Here is a 15,347-nt window from a genome sequence, read left to right on the forward strand (position 1 = left end):
TGTGACATAAAATGTATATTTTTCAAATGTACGGTTCAGTGGCATTAAGTACATTCACATCGTTGTGCAGCCTTCACCACCATCCATCTCCAGAACTCTTCCATCTTTCCCAACTGCACCTCTGTCCCCATTAAATAGTAACTCTGTACTTTCCCCTCCCCCCAGCCTCTGGCAACCACCATTCTACTTTCAGTCTCTATGAATCTGACAACTCATATTCCTCATAAGACAAATAATAGAATGTCTGTCCTTTTGTGACTGGCTTATTTCACTCCGCATAAAATCTTCAAGGCTCATCCATGTTTCCAGTGATTGACTTTTTTAATATGGACTCATAAATTTATGACTGCAGATTCTGTCCTTCCTAATTTCACTGGTTTAGAAGATTACAGAACCTTACACCCTGTTCATTCTGGGCCCATTGCACTTCCTCCCACTGCCTATGGCTTTGTTCCACTGTGACTCTCTCTGGACTATATAGACTAGGCGATGTGTAGTCTGTTCCCTTGGAAAAAGCCTGGCCTAAAACCACGTGGCCACAAGAAAGTTCTGGTCGGTAAAGAAGATGTGCAGTAGTTTTCAGGTGCCCACTGCTCTTCCATCCTGGAGTTGTGCCTCCACTATGACTAAATGATTTTCTAATTTCACATATGGCTTTCATTTCCTAAATATTACAGGGTCAACTATCAAACTAGTTGCCTTTCTTGAAGAGACCAAATACTAAAGACCATGGCAAAATGTCAAGAAGCTGTCCATTTTGTTACATTCTTTTTCCCCTGAACTGTTCAAGGGGATTATATAATAACTGCTACCCATGTGCATGGGCGTGCATGGATGGGTGTAAGGTGTCACTACATGTTTAGTTGAAAGATGCTATTCTCATTCCATTCCAGTGCTGTCTCCCTGTTAACTTCCTTTTTTTTAATGTGTATTATTTGCTATTGCAGTAGCTTTTATTTTGGATTTTACTCATTAACAGGAAAAGCATTTGGCTTTATCTTTTTTTATCTCCTAAAACTTTGAGTACTAAAATTTGAATTTAAATGAAGAAAATGAGTTGCACTTTCTTTTAGGTTGATGGTTTCAAAATTTTGATCTTGTACCCCAATCAGTAAAAAAAAGTTTTAGCATGTATGCTCATTATATGGATATTTATCTATAAATTTTACACATGTACTAATATTCAGTATTAGTTGTTATAAAACAAACACTAATTTTTAAAAATTGAGCTAAAAAGAAATACCTAGCACTAGTTCTCATATTGTCTTTCCCCACCAACATGGGGGGGACCATTTACATGCATACTGTTTTGGGGAACACAATTTTTTAACCATAGTGTAGTGACCCTCAAGTGGGATTACAAGTACTACTCTGTTACTAATGGTTTAAATTTCAAAGCTTGCCTTTTCTTTTAAGTTCCTGCAGACTGAAAGTCATCCCTATAATATTACTTTCACTCACTTGCTTTCTGATGTGTTTTTGTAAGTGCCAGCAAGAGGGGTGAAGTTCTAGTTAACACCTTCTTAGTGGCATAACCCCAGGAAGCCCCAGGGAATAGGGCTGAGCAGGTGAAACCACCATGTGTGCCAAGCTTAGAAAACAGTTTGAGGCTCATGGTTGTAGGTAATATCTAAGAGTTCTGGAGCACTGAGTCTGAGTCGTAGCATCCTACACAAGCATTAAAATGTGTTTATTACATTCTCCTTAATCTCAGTGTGTTTATGGTCTGTCAACACAGCAGAATCGTCTACATGCTACAAAAAAGGATTCTGGTGTCCAAGGGGAAAGAATCCCTGAGAGCCAGACTGTGGTGTTGCTGTTAGTTACATCATTTACAGTTGTACCTCTTAGACTGTGAAGGATGGTGTAACTCGCAGGTCAGTTTTCTCCACTGAAGGTACCCAGTGATGAAGAAGTTGCTTTTCCTCAGCATTTCATTCTTCATCATGACTTTTAGGGCCTAGAGCTGATGTTGACAACTGTTAAGTAGCAACAGAGGAATTAAAACATGGGCATCTTTTTTATACTTCTTGCAGAGAAAAGCTATGATATTCACCTGTAAAATATGTCATCTTTTAATTCTTATAATTCCTTTCAATAAAGGAAGTTTTTTTTCCCAAATAGCTTTATATATATATATTTTTTAGATTATCTATATAATACATGTTTGTTGTGAAGAACACAGCATGTAAAAATATGAAGTAAAGGTCACCTGGAATCCCACCATACTGTGATAGCCACTGTGTGCTATGTGATATATCAACTTGGCTAGACTGAACTACATTTCCCAGGACCCCGTTCCCTCTGTTTCCAGTTAGGATGAGCCACACATTCTTGTGCAAGATATGGAGGGCCAGAATGAAGCAGGAGCCATTTTGTAGCTCACACACTCTGTAGCTTACCTGCTGGCTCACCTTCTCAGTGTGATTCCGTCAGCACCTGCAACTGCTCCACCATCCCTGGCTCTTCCTCCAGCTTCTCTGATGAAGGGTCTCCCCACACCATCAAGGTCAGAGGCAAGAAGTGAGATTTTAATGTGTCCTTGTGGGCTCCAGCTCATGCCTCTGGGTTCCAGCTTGTTCCTGTTCTTCCCAACTCTACATCCTTTCTGACTGCCTGTCCTGTGGGCTTCAAGTTCCAGCATCAGACTAGAAAACTGACAGACTACACTTTGCCACTTCCTACAGTTGTGTAAGGTCAAGTCCCCATGACACATTCCCCTTATCATGTTAACCATTATGTAAATAAGAACATTTTCAGAAAGTTACTTTGAAAGCATATTAGTATTTCTGTTAAGCGAAGGAAAAATAAAATATTTAAGGAAGAACCCCATAAATCTGATTTCAGTCCCTCACTTAAAGATGTAGAAAAATGAAACCTAGGAGAGAAAGAGGCTGTTAGGTTTTGAACCTGGCTTTTCTACAGCTCATTGGCTGCCTCAAACTCCTCTGAATGTGGTGTTTCTTTCCCACGGAATGCTGAAAAAAAATCAATGCTTGGGCTGCCCCTCCCAGACCAGCATTTCCTCAGCAAGTAAGTTTCGGCTGCGGTACCTCTTCCGTACCATTACATACTGGCCACTACTACAACTGAATGAGAAAATCAAACCCTGTTAAAAGAGTCCTTCATAGAGAGAAAGATATCAGCGGCAGGCTCTCCAGCCTGTGTGAACTGGACATTCCTACAAAAACAGATAACTCCTCTGATTGACAAAAAATCAGTCCACATAGACAATTTTGAAAACTACTTGGAAATTGCCCATGTGGCTTCATGTCAGGAATAGCACATTTCTCTACCACACAAATAAAAAGATGACTCATGAGCTAGAACATACAGTGTGGGCAGGGGCCAGATGGGAAAGAGGCAAATATGCAAAACACCAGGCTGCAATGGGTGTCTTACTGTACTTTAGTGTCAAAGTGAAACAAGATAATTTAGTTTTCTGATCACAGGACTCCGCACTGGCAGATTTGTAACTGCTAATTATAAAATTTGAAATGTTAATAATGTTGAAAATCATTCTTGTACTTCTAGGGTTGCATAATAGTTGTGAAGTTCCTAGTTCTTTGATTTCTGAAGCCACTGACAGGCTTACTGAGGACAAACACTTCCATGGGGGGCAGCAGATGCTTTTCTATGCTCAAGGCACTGGCTCAGCACCATGGGGAGGACAAAGCTGGTTAAGATGCAGCCCCTGCTCTCACTTAATCGCAGATTAAGATTTATATAAACACAGAATGTAATAAGGGTTAAAGAATAGACATGGGAGAGGAAAGGTCTCCTGAGAGAGCATTTGAACTGAGCCTTGATGTAGTATTTGAACAGGCAGACATGGTGGGAAAGAATAAAGACCATACTCTCTCTAAAATATTGAATACCTGAATCTAGGGATAAGGGGGGTGACTTTAAAAGGGATGCTTTAAAAATGACTAAAAAGCTTTCTCCCAGATACCAGAATCCTCAAGATCAGCTTTTAAATGAAGGCAGAGTGTTCACTTAAAGCTTCAACAAAATTCAGCAACAAAACAGAGCTTAAGCTGTAGCTGCAGAAGGCACTCAGATTCTATCAGGATAGAAAAATATGGCAACAAAATAGAGAAGTAGCTGATAACCAAACAGTTTTTCTCTTCCCTAAGCTGAACATGACTTCTAAGAGGATAAAAAGGATGAATACTATGAACATTTTCATCTCATCTAGTCTTCACTCACTTGGGAGCAGTCTGAAATAGCAGAAAGGGCCATGACTACTTGGTTTCCAACTTGTACACTGCGACTTAACCAAGCTATAGGACCCTGTAGAAAACATTCTGCCTGTGTGAGCTCAGAGATACTAATACCAAGAGGATCAAATTAATGTGAAAATAACCTATTTGTAATCTATAAATCAGGGCTATAAAAAATAATCTTGCTGCAGGTCGACTCCTTCAAGCCTTGGCCATGAATATTTTTAGGTGTAAGAAGGAAGTTTTGGGGCTGAAGAACAACGGAATGACCTTTAATGAGATGATTCTTTAAGGGTCTCTAAAAATGAATAATGCCATACAATTGAAAACCAGCACCAACTAGAGATTTTAATCTCAAAAGGTGTAAGTTAGACTATGGCTAAAACAGAAAAAGACCCCACGGTGGGATTGCATCTTGCCAGTAGCTCTGTGGCTCTGGCAAGTAATTAATCCCTGCGCTTCAGTTTCTTCATCTCTGAAGCAGGTATAAAAGATTACTACTTTGGAGATTACTGAAGATAATATAGTATATGTGGATGTCTTTTGAGCTTACAGGTTGAAAATGCAAAACAAAGGTATTAGAGGGGCATAACAGTCTCATAAAAATTAGGGCTCCTTAAAGCTCACATTTCAGAAATAGAAGAGATAATCCTAAATGGCCAAACGGAGGAAACTATGAAATTAATTTACCACAGAGGAAAGGCCTGTGTTCTGTATAGTCTCTTTGGGGTTTCATACAGGTCAGTATTCTGATTCAGAGAACAGATTCCTCACTAGACAATTTGAATAAAAGGATTACAGCCTGCCAGATGGCTTACAGAATTATTAAGGCTGTTGAATAAAAACCTGTAGGATGCAATTCCAGAATCTCTTCTCAAGTCTGTACTGCAGAACCAGGCTGCCAAAGTAGCTGCTCCTGACAGATCAGGAAGCTGCTTGTGAAACCAGGAGGCACCCTTTATTGCATATATAAACATAGGACTGCCTCAGGCTAAGCCACTAAATCAGCTACCATTTACAGGTTCCAGAACAGCATCACAGTCCTCCATTCAGGAAACCTCATGTGCAAAACCAGGAAGCTGCCACTCTAGCTTCAAGGTGCCCCAGTCATGCCAGCTTTTCTACTACCCAGAATCTATTTCTGCTACATCGGCAAGCCTCAGAGACAGAGTTTGGCTCCAGAACCATGCTACATTTGCTATAATCCACATTGATCAAATACATGCCCAATATCCCATTTATCTCAAATTTCAAGTCTCATGTGATTGCATCTGAAATGCAAGCTGAATCAAACCTGGATCACCAGCTGAAAACGAATTGGAGAAACTTCAGTTTTAGCTTCCTGCTCTTCACAGGAAAGGGAAGTCACACTAGAAGAAAATTGGAACAGATATTCTGAGCCAAACCTCCATAATTGCATTAGACTTCACCCTCACTTCTCCACATTCAGCTCTGAAAATTCCAAACGGTTTTTTGTTATACAGAGAATTATATATATGGCCCATCTTTGGACCAAAGTCTAGAACATTCCTACTGTAAATAAGTTCTTAATAAGTACATATTCAATAAAATGACGTGAGGTTTAAAAAAAAGGCACACAAATTGAATATCCATATTTTTGTTTTTCTCCACATAACACAAATGGTTTTATGCAATTCTGATATGGTGGTGATTTTACAATCAGCCAACACATAGTGCAACACCTTTAAATTTTAATGAAAAAGTAGATAATCTACTTTAATTACAATTTCAAGAAAAAAGATGCATCTACATACTGACTTTACATACGTACAGAAAAACTGGACTTTGAAGCCCTAATGTTTCAAAAGTATTCATTTCCCTCCATACAAACCTAGTGTATTCTGCAACAGTACTACTGATTTTAAAAAAGAGAAAGTGAATACACTTTTCAGATGCAATGCTTTGTCTTTCATTTGTACAACTCACCAAGGTGGTTTTCGCTCTCAGCACCTTGGGTTAACCAGGATGTGATCCAAAGCAAACCAGCCTAGAAGTTTAAGGAAAAACCCCTTCTAGCAACTTAGTTACCTATCCTTTCCTCTCCTATGAAGAAGCTGTCCCCACCCGCATGATTCGGAACAGCATGTTGATGTTGTTGCTTCGAATCGCATCCCGACAAGCAGTGATCACCTGGTTCTTTGGTTTTCCAACTGTAAGAGAAGAAACATCAAATCCATATGAGCCAAAAGATTATTAAAAGTGAAATTATGAATCAGAGGCTATCTATAAAAACAACATAAAACTAGGGTAGGAAAGAGTTATAGGTAAGTACAAGTTTAACCAATTTATCTTACCATTCCCTAAAAAAGATACATACCCTTGTAAGGGACTTTATCACAAACCAAGCTTAGAAACTATCTCACACCTAGAAGCCAAGAGTCAGTTTTAGAAATAATCTTTGCTAAGTGGATATGAGCTTTGATCCTTTTCTATAAAAGGAGGTCAAAGCACTGACCCAAAACAGCAGATTCCAGGTATAAATCTCTAGCTGATATTTCTGCTTCCTTTGGTTTAGTCTGTTGTTCTTTTTGTAAATTTTAAGTTGGACACTTAACTCATTAATTTTCAGTCTTTTTTATTTTTTTCTAATAGGAGTATTTAAGGCTTTCCTCTTGAGTATATGTCACTAGGTTTTTCTTTAGAGGACGCAGCAAGATCTAAGAAAAGGAGCTGAAAGTGTTCTTTCCCTCTGAAGTCTGCAGACTAAAGCCAAACAATAGGCTGACTGAAACTCAAGTGAACGGTGCTAACTTCAGTATGAAAGGCATCTTTATAGATACAAGCCCTGATATGAATTCTTGAAGCTACCACCATCTTCAGTGGTTCTCACCCCAAAATTACAGACGAAATACAGTGCTACAAAAAGAGACTTACCACGTAGACGACCTGCCCTTTGAATCGCTTGATTTACTGCTTTGAGGCTTCCCAACAGCTCTGTGTGATTGTTACAGCGAATTTTATATCCATTGAGCAAGTCTTTATTAAGGTCATATAGTTCCATATAGCGATTCTTCATTGTTTTCCTGTGTACATCAAGAGAAATTTTACACCACTGTACCTCAATATGGCAGGCTTAAATGAAAAGACTTGCAAACTTCTTGGACATTAAAAAAAGGAACAAACCAGATTTTTAGCTGTATTGTCATTAAAACAGGGTAACTGCTAAAGTCTGCTTTGAAAACATTGAGAATTTTCTATGAAATACTCTGTTTCTTCCAAATAAATGGAAGACAAGTGGCCTTCCTTGGTTATTGATCCATGGTTTGTTTGAACTTAGGAACCAAGAATTATCATGCCCATGATATGAGGGGTGGGGAAAAGTGAGTAAGGTGATAGGCTATCTTCCAAGCTTCAGATTAATACTGACAGTTTCTTGTAAAGTTAAACATACACTTACGATACAACACAGCAATCACATTATGCCACATTTCACCCAAAATAAATGAAAATATGTCTGCAAAAAACCTGTATGCAAATGTTTATAGCAGGTTTATTCTCAGTCACCAAAGTCTGGAAACAACCCAAATGTCAATTAACTGGTGAATGGATACACAAAGTATGGATATCCATACAATAGAATACTATACAGCACTAATAAGGAATGAACTACTGATAACTTGCAACAATATGGATGAATCTCAAAGGCATTACGGTAAGTGAAAGAAGCCAGACCCAAAAGGCTATATATTTGTATGATTCCATTTATATGACATTTAGGAAAAGGTAAAACTATAGGAAGAGAAATTAGATCAGTGGCTGCCAGGGCCTAGAGGTTAGGAGAGGTACTTGATTCTGGTAGTAGTATAAATTTCCCCAAATTTATTGAACTGTAAACCTAAAAAGGGTGAATTATCTACATGTATATTATAAATTATATATCAACTAACCTGGCTTTAAAAAATACAAACAATGTATATCTGATAGTCTCTAAATTAAATATAAATAAATCAAGAAAAAAGGAATTTAGAGGTTGCTGGTCACCTCTCCCCAGTTTAGCACAGTCAAATGCCTAAAGCCAGCAACATCTCTTTCACTTAAAAAAAAAAAAAAAAAAAGAAAGCCAGAGAGAGAAAAAAAGGAGGAGCCCTATAGATAAAGTTGGCAAAAAAAAGCAAAAATCTTATATACCTCAGAGAAAACAACTGGAAGAAAATGAACTGGAAAGAGGTAAAACTATCTCAATTTACAAATAATACAGCGTACCTCTGGAAAAACTGAACTATAAGATAATTCAGTAAAGTAGTAGACTACAAAATCAACACAGAAAAATCAATAGTGTTCATATAGACAAACAAAAAACCAGTTAGAAGATATAATGTGGAAGAAAGAGCCTATTTACAATTGCAAAAAGAAAATACCTACACCTAAACTTGACAAGCAATGTCTGATACCTACATGAACAAAACCATAAAACTCCTGAAGCACATAAACATGCCTTGAGCAAAATATAAAGACATACCGCATTCTTAGTAAGACTGAACATCACTGTAACAATGTCAATAATAAATTTAATGTGATCCCAATAAAACTACCTACTTTTTTCTGGAGCTAAAATAACTGATAAAGTTCACAGAACAAACAAGCATGAGTAGCCCGGAAAACCATGAAAAAGAAGAGCAAAGGGGTTGGGGGGAGGGGCACCTAGCCATACCAGACATTAAAACATACAAAGCATTTTTAAGAAAAGAATCGCACTGTCAAATGAAGAGACAAGACGGACGGATAGGGCGATATAGAAAATCCAGAAATAGACCCACTGCATATGGAAATACATTATATTATTATAAAGGCAGCATCTCAAATCAGTGGGAAAACAGGTTTTTAAAGTCGTATTACTGAAACAATGTGACAGTCACATAGAAAAAGATAAAACTGAATTTATAACTTACACTGAACACCAGGATAAACTCCAACTGTAACAGACTTAAATGTAAATATACAAAATACTAAAAGAAAGTATAGGTGAATTTCTCTACAAATGGGAAGTAAGGAAACTTTTGTAACTAGAACTCAAAATGTAGAAGTACCAAGGAAAAGACGGATCAATTTGACTACATAAAAAATTTTAAAAGCTTTTATATGCAAAACCAAAAATCTAAATAGGCAAAAGAAATAAACAATTTACAGGGAATTCCCTGGCAGTCAAGTGGTTAGGACTCCAAGCTTCCACCGCAGGGGGCATGGGTTCGATCCCTGGTTGGGGAACTAAGATCCCTCATGCTGCCTGGCATGGCAAAAAAAAAAAAGAAAAAAAGAAAGAAACAATTTACACACCAAAAGAAACACAAATAGCCCTTAAAATAATGAAAAGATGCTCAATACTGCTCATAATAAATGAAAATTAAAACACCAATGAGACCATTTCTCACCCACTGAATTGGTAAGTATCCAAGAGTTTGCCAACATACTCCATTGACAAGACTAAGGGAAACAGGCACTCTCAGAGGAGAATGCAGAATGATATGACAGCTATGGAGGGAAATTTGGCAAAATCTTGCAAAACTGTATATACACATTCATCATTTTCCCCAGCAATCCCATTTGAGAACTTTTCCCCAAAGATACCTGAGTAAAAATATGAAAAGATTTATGTAACAAAATTATTCACTGCAATATAATAGCAGAAGAGCAACCCAAATGTGGAGAACTAGCTGAATAAACATCCAGAGAATAGAGTATTGTGCAGCTATAAAAACAAATGAGAAGTATCTCTGGCTCCGGACGCGCAGGCTCAGCAGCCATGGCTCACGGGCCCAGCCGCTCCACGGCATGTGGGATCTTCCCAGACCGGGGCACGAACCTGTGTCCCCTGCGTCGGCAGGCGGACTCTCAACCACTGCTCCACCAGGGAAGCCCCCATATAAGGTTTTAATAAATATGTAATAAAATGAAACCAAAAAGGAAAAAATGTTAATCCCCTAAGATTGACAGCAAAATGAACCAAATGAATCTAACTGTATATCACACTTGTAGCATGACCAAAAAAAGAGGAATTATTTCAAATGACTTTAAAATATAGTAATTAGACTAAAACTCCCTACTAGAACACACTCTAAAGACACAAAGAACTAGAAAAAAAGTCTTACACCATTTTCAGCAATCATACTGTTGATAGTAATATTGGTATTATCCTTAAATGTTGTGTGTGTACCATAAGATAAAGCCAATAGTTTCGTTGACAGTGGTTAGAGACATGATTTCCAATGTGAGAGAGAAGAGATACACCGTTAATATCAAAATTAAGTAAGAGCCTGTATTCATAAATTTGAAGTGGAAATAGTATGAATTCATGATATATTTGCTCATTGAAAAAAACATATACATTACCTAGCTTTATCTACGGAAAAGGTCTCAAATCAATATCCAACCCAGTAGCAATGAGCATCTCTAATGCTCAGACTATGATCTCCATTTCCCACTATAAAGGACCAGGATTGAAGAAATAGCTGATTCCAGATTCAGAAGAGGATATATACCAGATAAACCTAAAACATCTTGTACAAGAAAACAAACTAATGAAACTAATAGGTCTGTCCAAAGGTATTGATAACTGCAGCCAACCTGAAAAGGCTTCTACTGGCCAAAGACAGGACAACTAAGCCACCATAAAGAATATCTGAAATGGCCTGAAGCACATTAAAAATGTTAATAGGATTTTAAAAATCTCATTGGTCAACTTGGAGATGCTAGGGAACCAACTCATTATTTTAAAACTGATAGTGTGTCATTCCAGTACAAACTGTACCTCAGGGAACCAAATAATTCATTAATTCATGAGGGAATGTTACTCTTTATAGAAGTACTTCAGCCAATTTACAAAGAAAAAATAACAATTAAAATATCACTATTTTGCAAACCCCAGAATAATCTATTTCAGCAGTGATCATCAACAGCTGATAACATAATAAAAAGAGACAGCCAGACGTCACATGCATCCTCACAGAGAAGTACACAGCACCACTTATGAAGCATTCTTGCTCAAAAAATTGAACCTGGATCTGATCAATCCTCTATATCTAACTACCATTTTCACAGAAATACAGGGGACAGAAGAATAATACTAAACATTACCACAGGATACAATCAACAAAATCCAAAGTGGGAAACTACAGAAGACGGAGAGTTAGGAGAAAAAGTGAGCAAGCAAATATATGGATTAAAAGAGATTTATCAACCAAATTCAATGTATGGTCTTTGGTCTTTGAATCTTGATTTGAACAAAACAACTTCAAACACACAAACACACACACATACATTTGAGACAACTGGGGAAATTAAACACTGACTAGATATTTTGTGATATTAAGAAATTATTTTACATTTTTCTAAGTGTGATAATGGTATTGTGGTTATTGTTTTTTAAAGGTTTATTGTCTGAAATATTTGTGGCTAAAATTATATGATGTCTGGAATTTGCTTCAAAATAATACAGTACCTAGAAGAGGAAGAAGGTGAATGTGGAGATGAAACAAGATGAGCCCTTAGTTGATGACTACTGAAGCTAAGTAGCTGCTATAGAGGAAATCATTATATAATTCAATCTACTTTTGTGTTTGAAATCTTCAACAATATAACTTTCAGAAATCACTGACTTCTGAGCAAGACCATTTTAACTATCTGCTAATGATTCAGGCCTTTCAGAAAAAAACAAGCAGCACCTTAGGTGAACTCTTGCCTCTAAAATGCACACATAAACTTCACCTATCATTGGTGAACTATTTCACTGAATCCACCTCAGTACATTTTATTGCCAAGATAAATTTTGCATCTTAGCAAGAAGCCAGACGTGCACAAATTTGTTTTTAACTTTTTATTCTAAACTATAATACTTATTCAGGGACTTCCCCAATGGTCCAGTGGTAAAGAATCTGCCTTCCAATGTAGTGGACATGGGTTTGATCCCTGGTCAGGTAACTAAGATGCCACATGCCACGGGGCAACTAAGCCCGCACACCACAACTACTGAACCCACGCACCTCAACTAGAGAGCCCGCATGCCGCAAACTACAGAGCCCACGTGCTCTGGAGCCTGTGCACCACAACTAGAGAGAGGCCCGAGCACCACAACGAAAGATCCCGCATGCTTCAACGAAGATCCTGCGTGCCGCAACTAAGACCTGATGCAGCCAAAAGTTAAAAAAAAATTTTAATATAAATATTAAAATATAATACATATTCAGAAAAACTCAAAAAACAAACGCTTGTTAACTAGGTCAAGAAATAGGACATTGCCAACATTCAAGAAGATTCCCAATGTTTTCTCTCTGAATAGAGTCCCCTCCTCCCCAAGGAGAATATACTATCTTAAATGATAATCTCTTCCCTGTATTTCTTTATATTTTTATCATCTATGTATGCTTCCCAAATGATATAGCTTAGTTTTGTCTGTTTCCAAACTATATAAATGGAAGCATTTTGTACATATTCTTTTGAGTCTTACTTGTTTCAATCTCCATTATGTTTGTAAGATTTGTCCATGTTGTTACATGTCATCCAGATACATGCATTCTCATTGCATGTAGTATTCCACTGTACAGATATATCATAATTTATCAGTTATATTAGTATGGATTGTTTCCACTTTGGGGTTCGTATGAACGATGCCTTTATGAACATTCTTGAACTAATATCCTGGTTTATATGCACAAGTTTCTTGAGGTTATAAACCAGGAGAATTGCTGGATCATAGGGTGTGCACATTTTCAACTTTACTGATGATGCCAAGTTATTTTCCAAAGTCTCTGTACCTATTTACACTCCTACTAGTAGCATCTGAGAGATGTTACCCCATATCGCTGACGCTTTCAACCACGTACCTGTCCTAGCCATGGTAAATACTCACATGTCCCTCATCAGACGAGCATCCTCAGCTCGAACCAGCAAACTTCGGATCAGATTAGAATTATCAGCCATGTCAGCACTGAGCTTCTGATGCACTGAGTGATATTCATCCACCTGGAGACCATGAACACCCAGGAATTAAAAAGACCTCACAGGGACTTCCCTGGCAGTCCAGTGGCTAAGACTCTGAGCTTCCACTACAGGAGCCATAGATTTGAGCCCTGATCAGGGAACTAAGATCCCGCATGCCACATGGTGGCCAAAAAAAAAAAAAAAAAAAAGCACCTCACAAACGTCTTGAAAGCTAGATAAATTGAAAAGACACTATGTATTATATACCGAGGCCCTTTTATTTCTTATTTATTTATTTATTTATTTATTTATTTATTTTTATTTATTTTTGGCTGTGTTGGGTCTTCGTTGCTGCACGCAGGCTTTCTCTAGTTGCGGTGAGTGGAGGCCACTCCTTGCTGTGGTGCATGGGCTTCTCATTGTGGTGGCTTCTCTTGCTGTGGAGCATGGGCTCTAGGCGGGCAGGCTTCAGTAGTTGTGGCACGTGGGCTCAGTAGTTGTGGCTCACGGCTCTAGAGCACAGGCTCAGCAGTTGTGGCACACGGGCTTAGTTGCTCCGCAGCATGTGGGATCTTCCCAGACCCGGGCTCGGACCCATGTCCCCTGCATTGGCAGGCAAATTCTTAACCACTGCGCCACCAGGGGACCCCCACCCTTTTCTTTCTGCCGTTCACTTGCCCCATCTTAACTATCTCCCGGGTTTCATCTCCTCCTGTGCTTCCTCCAACCCTCAAAATGATATTCAATGTGAATCTTTCCCACGTCTTAGCAGCGTGAGCCCAAGCAACACAAATATTAACATTTTAGAGATCTGGGGTAGGGATGTTGTTATAAGTGGGGACAAATCACAATCCTTTTCTTTTTTGATTTTGGGTTCTTGGAAAGCACTAAACCAAAAAGCAAAGTAGATACAACAGGTAAGATGACAGGCTAGCAAAGGAAAATGTTCATTTATTGTTTTTAAAGTGTCCCTCCAAACCAAACACAGAAAGCAGGGTGCAAGAGCTAACCACTCACTTTTTTTTTTTTTTTTGCGGTACGCGGGCCTCCCACCGCTGCGGCCTCTCCCGTCACGGAGCACAGGCTCCGGATGCGCAGGCTCAGCAGCCACGACCCACGGGCCTAGCCGCTCTGCGGCATGTGGGATCTTCCCGGACTGGGGCACGAACCCGCGTCCCCTGCATCGGCAGGTGGACTCTCAACCACTGCGCCACCAGGGAAGCCCAACCACTCACTTTTATAAAAGATATCTTTTTAACTCATGAACTCTCCAATACTAGCTCAATTTTTATTTTAAGAATTTTCAAAAGTTCTTTGAAACATGACTATCATGTAACATATGTACATTTGTAGTACCACTAATTTAAGAGAAATATTTCAAACATTATTAGACCACAGTGTTCTCTCAAATGCACCCACCAGGTGCCCTCACCTTAACTAGCACCTTTCGTAATTCCTCGAAATAGACAGGGAAATCGGCTTCTACCTGAAGGTCCTCAATAGCAAAAAATGATGCCATCGACTGGATGATATCACCAGCCAAATCAATATCATCAGTATTTATAGTGATCTATCCAGAGAAAAAAAGGCAAGTTAGCATCCTTGGACATTAAAGATGAACTTGGCTGAAACTACCTGAAATTCCCCATATCCAACACATTTATTGAACATAAATGTATATGTGGTGATAAATAAAGATAAGGTCTAGCCCTCAAGTAAATTACAAACCACATTAATTATTTCTAACAGCAGGCAAAAAAAAAATCAATCCTCTTGCTTTATAAACTGAACAACAAGGTCATTCAGACAGTGAAAATGTTTTGTCCTCCTCTGTATTCCTAAACTGTCCCAAATTAGGCAAGGAATGGGTGAAGGGAAGGGGGGAGAGAGGCAGAAAACTGCTGTTATAGATTATACGCCCTCGTCAGAGATAACACTAACAGACTAGGCTGAAACACGTGGTTTTACGACCTTCAGATTGGTTTCACCTGCCTCACTTTACACTGAACGTTAAATGTTACGTGAGAAATCTGTGCCCGTGACAGTAAAAATTACCTCTCCACTAAGTTTTATTTTTATACACAGCTGGCCACCGTTCCGCAAGGATGTGAAACACATTTGAAATGGAACATTCTGAATGTTAGTGTCCTCTGGTAACAGAAAGTTCTGGTTGAGCCACATAAAAACCTT

The 15,347-nt window shown here is 38.5% G+C and overlaps 1 protein-coding gene across 3 annotated transcripts in view; it reads right to left on the reverse strand.

Moving 5' to 3' along the window:
• Positions 1-5,918: 5,918 nt before the first annotated feature.
• BBS2 (Bardet-Biedl syndrome 2) overlaps positions 5,919-15,347 on the reverse strand; it is a 31,769-nt gene continuing 22,340 nt past the window's right edge. For 2 of the 3 annotated variants that reach the window (XM_081215478.1, XM_081215479.1), the window contains exons 13-17: positions 15,213-15,344; positions 14,590-14,727; positions 13,087-13,199; positions 7,119-7,267; positions 5,919-6,394 (exon numbers count right to left, since the gene is read on the reverse strand). In XM_081215478.1, the coding sequence (XP_081071604.1) occupies positions 6,288-6,394; positions 7,119-7,267; positions 13,087-13,199; positions 14,590-14,727; positions 15,213-15,344 (639 nt within the window). In that variant the 3' untranslated portion in view covers positions 5,919-6,287. The remainder of the gene's footprint in view (positions 6,395-7,118; positions 7,268-13,086; positions 13,200-14,589; positions 14,728-15,212; positions 15,345-15,347) is intronic. The other variant, XR_014013690.1, reaches the window with a different exon arrangement.

Source organism: Mesoplodon bidens (assembly GCF_964165515.1).
Source record: "Mesoplodon bidens genome assembly, chromosome: 18".
In the NCBI taxonomy this organism is placed as follows: domain Eukaryota; kingdom Metazoa; phylum Chordata; class Mammalia; order Artiodactyla; family Ziphiidae; genus Mesoplodon; species Mesoplodon bidens.